General features: G+C 30.7%; 1 protein-coding gene across 1 annotated transcript in view; it reads right to left on the reverse strand.

The window, feature by feature from the left end:
• LOC108904516 overlaps positions 1–2218 on the reverse strand; it is a 27970-nt gene extending 25752 nt beyond the window's left edge. Inside the window, exons 1-2 of the mRNA XM_018707110.2 lie at positions 2149–2218; positions 1952–2093 (exon numbers count right to left, since the gene is read on the reverse strand). Of these exons, the coding sequence (XP_018562626.1) occupies positions 1952–2093; positions 2149–2185 (179 nt within the window). The 5' untranslated portion in view covers positions 2186–2218. The remainder of the gene's footprint in view (positions 1–1951; positions 2094–2148) is intronic.
• Positions 2219–6878: the final 4660 nt, after the last annotated feature.

Genomic DNA, 6878 nt, shown 5'->3' on the forward strand with positions numbered 1-6878 from the left:
ATTTCCAATGGTTTTCGAGTAAATTGAGTTTGAAAATTACTCTGCTCTTTAAGTTATTAGGCCAAAAATTACAAAAATCTGTTTACCATGGCAAATAAAAGACTGACGTTGCCACAACGCTTAACAATTTAAGTTATTGATAAACTGTCAATTGAGCTTTGCAGTGTTTAATTAGTAAAAGTGGTGAGTGGAAAATTTAAGTATAAAAAAAAAACAGTTTTGTTTGAGCCTTTTTAAGGGCATATAACTTCCTAAGGGTGCGTTTTAGGGCACATGTTAATAGGAACTTTTTGGCTTATTTTAATGAGTTATAAACGCAGCAGAAGTTTGGAACCCCATTTTAGAAACACCCTGTATATTATTTATTATTATTAAGTATCTATTAAATTTCGTTAAATTTAGTATTACTTTGTTTTGTTGTAAGGAAGTTGCTTTTTTATTTACTTTAAATTAATACCTGCTTTGCCCTTATCCTTAAAGCATTTGTACTATCCCACACTGACATCAGACACTACTCGCGTACTATGCGATGCGTACATTAACCGCGAATTTAAACATTGAAACTATAAGTTCCTTCCTAAATCACGTTATTTTAACCGCCTCGCGTGGAAGGGGAACTGATGTTAATAGTAGAATAGTAGGTATTAAAATATACAGTGTGAGAGCTAAATTTTACCGGCCTCAGTTGTTTCATACGACATAGCCGTCACTACTACACTTTATGAATCAAGAAAACAATTACAATTTTTAATTGAAAACCTGTGTTTTCTATCAAAATTACTTCTTGCGTGAATTCTGGGAGACCCTTTATCTTATATCTTCTGTACGATTTGTCTTAGATCATTTTAGGCCAAAACACCTTAACCAACCAAGAATTTAAAGCCACTACTGAAAACAAAAAAAAAATACTAAATTATTCAAATATGGATGTCTATCAAGAACCCCAGGACTTTTAGCCTCTGAATACTTTCGATCGATGCATTAGGCATTAGATATTTTATAAGAAAAACCAACAGCTTTAAAAATATATTTCTTTTTTATTGTGTAAGCTTACCACTAGATTGAATAAATCGAAATTAGTTCAAAAGTATCGTTACACAAAATTGATAGGTAGCATTTTTTTATTACAAATTCATTCGGGCAAGAATTTTAATTTTCCGAAATACATTAAAAGGTACAGTCAACGTGTTATATTTTTTAAATTTTAAAACTCACCCCGAAAACAGTGCCTTTAGGCTTTTTGTTTAGTCCTAAAACGATCTTGAAGCTTTTAAATTACGAAATCTACAGTTTTTTTTAATTGTATTATTTTGACAGGGCATATGCACTCTCACGTGCATTATGACAGTAAGGCGCGGTCCCGTAATAAAATTTCCATTTCCGACCTTCCAAAAACATATTATATCCTCTCTCCACCAAGATAGCCATCACAATCACGCACAGAATACCGCATATTACATTTCAAATGTATATATAACGAAAGCCTGAATAAAACACAATTATTCTTTTTTAATGTATAGTTTAGCGCTTATCACGCGGAGGAAAGCCATTTTTTCGTTAACATCATCTAAATTATGAGCGGTCCGACAAAAAATTTTAATTAATTGGTCAATCGCATGTTGACTTAACCTTGTACAGTGACTAATTTTATTTGGGCGATGAAAAAGTGCACGACTTTGATAGTTGTATACATCTTAATAGGATTAGTAATATGTTTCCGCTTTTTTAGACAAAACGAAGCAGGAAAATGATTGGAAAAATTATTATGTTTATTTATACAGATTTTTTTAAGCAATTTACGCACGTATCAGTTGAAAAACAGCGAGAACTTATTCAACGTCCCTATATTACGACTGTTACCTGTACAGCTTGCGTAATAGGCACGGTACTAGAAAAATATAATGTTTTCTTTCCCTTTGAAAAAACTAGCAGTGCAAACATATTTACTTACTTTTCATAGACTAAATATTTATCCCCTTCCTCTTCGTAGCACTCTCCTTTTGTGTCGATATATGAACCGTTGATAAAAAGATAATTGGGCACGCCACTTTGGAACCATCGACCTTGCCATGATTTTTTGAACTGACAACCACCTGAAAACAAAAAAGCAACGTTTATGAAATGTTAAAAGACATCTGTTCTGTTTACATGCTATCTCTTCATTTTGAAAATCGGCTACCGCCATTGTCTTTGCACGTGGTATGATATGACGAGACGGTAAACGTGTTAAAAACAAATTCCCACTAAAGCGTATTTTTGTCCGGACAAAACGATTTTGCTGCAAGGATTATCCCGACCATCAAGTGTGGATAAGAAAATGTTTGTGTGATTGGTTCAACATTTAACACTGAAATCGAACAGAAGATACGGTGCATAATTGGTATATATAATTTTATCACACTCCTACAAATCGTGACTAATAGCGATGTCGGACAATTAATCGAGAAATATTACGTTTCCGTTTCGCGATAATATGCCTACATTTAGAGAAACAATTTTCAGGCACGGACAAATTGAATAATGCCGTTTGCTTTCGCATGCAATGCCGATGTGGGAACGGACACGCATATTTAATAAAAAATGGTTTATAGATCAATAAGGCTAACGAGCATATAATATATTTATGACTAAATATACGTGACAGGAGGTATGATTTGGAGAGGGTCCGTTAAACCTTGAAATTTAACCTTTGATCTACGGTTCTTTGAAAAATATATGTTTCGATATTTGCTTCAGCTGTAACTGTCTCAACGAATATTTTCATGTTATTTGACAGAAAAAAATAGACGTTTTCGACACACTTAGGATTAAATGTTTCCTATTTAACCAACCGCAGTTAAAATTTCACAAAATATTGCAAATATGCTGGTTTTCCTCGTATACAGGGTGTTGAAATATTTCACCGACAAAGCTAGACAGAAGGAAACATTTGAGGTCAAAATTCATACGAACTTTTTTCTTCTTTTTTTGGTTGAAGAATCATTTGCAGATTATGTCGTAGAACATTGTAACACCTCGTAGATATTTCTTAAAATATCTGTTGAACACATTTTGGGACGATAAAAACCATTTAGTTTCTGTAGAAAAACATGTTGGTATACATTTATCTTTAGATTTAATTTAAAGATAGTGATAATAAATGTCTGGTGTATATATAAATAACATAATCTTTAGTGAAATCTGTAAAAGTTTCTGATTTAGTGCCATTTTTTTTTTCAAACTCGTAATTCCATAAGCTTAATATAAACCTTACACCCATAAATATTTGGTATGAACACAATTCTAAAAAATACGTTAAAAATTCAACAGCGCCATATTAATCTTAAAGCTGAATGGAGAATAATAGTTATTTGCTAGAATGGCAAGAATTTTTCGAGTCAATATTTCATTTTTACATTTTTTTATTATTCTTATACTGTTGCGTTTATTTCAAAAGCATTTTAGTGAATTTTAAGGACTTTTAAATCTATAAAAAAACTGAAAATAAATATGACTAATGGATCCAGACATATTGTGATAATTATTATAGAATTTACCTCATAGAAGAAGAAGCATGCATTATTTTTACAAAACAATACTTATCAATTTTAAATGCGAAATAATTTGAAAATTTTAACTTCCTGTTGTGTTTTTTTTACCACCTATTTTTATTTGGTACAACAATATTAAAGTTCAGTGCACCGATGGCTCATTTTTTTTACAATAACTGTATACAGTATGTCCAAGGTTAGAGTGAAAAAAAGCGAAAATATTTTTATTTTTCATTTTTTTGATTACAATTTTTGCTTGTCTTTAAAATGCGGTTGGCAAGGAGAACTTTCATCTTGCATATACAGGGTGATCAGAAAATCGGCAAATATAAAAATCGTTCAAGAATAAACTACCTTTGTTTTTAACAATACCAATACGGTAATATGTTATTCAAGAAAGTTATTTAGAATTCAAATTTATATTATAATTTCAATTTGTGTATGAATCGACCTATTTTGATAGAAACCTACAGTAAAATATTTTTATTGTTCATTTTATGAGAAAAAGGCATTCTTGATTAAAATTTTTGCTTGTTTTTAAAATATCTTTAAAATGCCTAAACATGACCAAAAATTTTAATCATATACCACTTCCAATTATTTCTTTCATATATTTTTTTCAATTTTGGGATTCTATATACATTTTCAAACATTTTCAAAATGGTGTGAAATAAGCTAAATTTGAAAAAAATTTTTTCAATCAATAAAAAAAATTGAAAAAAAAGCCACTGAAAAAATTTGAGGATTTATAAAAAATGTAAGTTTTTTATAAGAAAAAAAAATTTCAAATATGGTCAACTGGTCATTGGTCAACTGAGAATCCAAAATTCATTATAAAGCAAAGAGGCAGTATTCAAAAAGTTAACGTTTGGTGTGGAATACTAAATAATAGAATAATTAGATCTTTCCTTTTTTGACGGCAATTGGAATGCGAATAGATTTTTTAATTTTCTTAATAATGAATTTCGGAACATTAGATGATTTGCCTTTAAGAAATCTCCTTAATATGAAGTTTCAGTTAGATTGTAGCCCTATTCATAACGCTGTTGTCGTGAGAGAATGGTTAAACGAACATTTTGAGAATTGTTGGATAGGACGAAATAGTCCTTTAATTGAGTGGCCGCCGAGAGCCCCGGACTTGACGCCCTTAGATTTTTTCCTTTAGGGTTTATTGAAACAAAAAATTTATAAATCAAGACGATAAACTGTACACGAACTACGTGCCAGGACAATGCAAGCCTGTGCAGAAATTACCCCAAACCAAATACAAAAAGTAATTACGAACGTACGAAAAACAATTGAGAAGTGCATAGAAGTAAATGGTGGATTGATACAAGTGTCAAAGCTAAGATTATTAATAATTATTATAATACCACATTACTAGAGTTTAATTAATTTAATTTTTTGTTTTTGTTTTGCTTCATAGACAACTTGATATCAACAATAATTTAATGAGAAAAAAATAAAGACTTGTGGATTATTGATTTGGCAACAAAATCATTATTATTTAAAAATGTCTGATAAAATTTGGTATTGGCCCGTTTTGGGGGGTCCTGAATGCAGTGGCGTAAATATATTTTCCCCCAAAAAATCCCTAATATGAAATATTAGAATTTTACTCTTAAAAACGGACGCAGCACGCCTGGGATTTTGTGGGATCACGCGCATTTTCCTTCACGAAGTACTTCATCAATCTCTACATCAAAAAGAAGAACTGAGAAAGTAAAGTAACTAAAATTAGTCATAATACAGAAAAAAAGTGTATATAAAAGTTGTACAGAATCAAGAAACCTAAACTACAAAATTATTTTGAAACATACAGGGCGATGAATATAAACGGGGCACGCCAAATATTACATTTTTTAAATGGAACACCCTATATATTTTTAAACATATGGATTTCCGAGAAAATTCTGTATATGGCAATATGAACAGTTTATCATTTTAGTGCGGGGTTGCCAAGTTATGTAGAAAATTCTTCGAATTTTGGAAAAAACATGACCTCGAAGAAGTTGTATTAACTTTCAGCTACCAACACTTGGAACAAAATACTTAAGACAGAGTTACAGGCAAATGTTAGACAAAGGCTCCTATATTAGCTAATATCGATATTTTATACAGGGCATTTTTTATAATACGATCATTTTAAGAAAGTTTTAACTTTCCAAAATTTTTCAAATGGTATTTTATCGTTCTTTTTTATTCACATATCGGTCCACTTCAACTTTTATTAAGCATGTTCTATATCTAAAATAGTTAGTTTTTAAGATGTAGTAATATTTCTGAAAAAAATTTAATTTTTATTATTTTATAGAATACCAACTAACAAAATATTAACTAATAAAATTAACTCAAAATGGAACTGACAAGTTGACACAATGTGACCGTTTTTTCCAAAGCCATTCGTGCGACCGAAAATAATAAAAATTAGTTTTTTCCAGAAATGTTGCTATATCTTAAAAACTAACAACTAAAGATAGAACATACTTAATAAAAGTTGAAGTGGACTGATATGTGAATAAAATAGAACAATAAAATACAGGGTGTTCCATTTGAAAAATTTTAGAAAATCCAGTTTGAACTTTCTAAAAATGATCGTATTATAAAAAATGCCCTGTATAAAATATCGATATTAGCTAACATTTGCCTATAACTCTAACAAATATTTTTGCTCCAAGTGTCAGTAGTTGAAAGTTAATACAACTTCTTCGAGGTAATGTTTTTTCCAAAATTCGAAGAATTTTCTACATAACTTGGCAACCCCGCACTAAAATATTAAAGTGTTTATATTGCCATATATAGATTTTTTTCAGAAATCCATATGTTTAAAAATATACAGGGTGTTCCATTTAAAAAAATGTAATATTTGGTGTGTCCTGTTTTTATTCATCGCCCTGTATGTTTCAAATTAATTTTGTACTTTAGGTTTTTTAATCCTGTGCAACTTTAATATAAACTTGTTTTCTGTATTATGAATAACAAGGGAGTTATTTTACTTTCTCACACTAATGGCCCACCCTGTATGTAGGTATAATAAATAAATTAAATAAATAAATATCTAGGTATGTTACAGAAAAAAGTCCATAGGCAATATTGACTAGCTTGTTGGAGTAATCTATAATCCTCCGTTAAATTATTCACAGAAAACCGTTGTCCGACCGTGATCGCGAACGGAAGCGAAACCGAAAATAAACGCGTATCGCCGCTGAAATTTTCATTTCCATGTAACGGAAAATTTCACGGGAAAGCGTCCGTCCCCGACGAAGGGTTGAAATTTTAATACGACGCCCCGGACAGAGAAAGAGCTACGACGGGGGCCGCTCTAATGCGGTACCAGCCATATTAATT

This window comes from Anoplophora glabripennis, unplaced genomic scaffold, assembly GCF_000390285.2.
Source record: "Anoplophora glabripennis isolate ALB-LARVAE unplaced genomic scaffold, Agla_2.0 scaffold13, whole genome shotgun sequence".
Taxonomy (NCBI): domain Eukaryota; kingdom Metazoa; phylum Arthropoda; class Insecta; order Coleoptera; family Cerambycidae; genus Anoplophora; species Anoplophora glabripennis.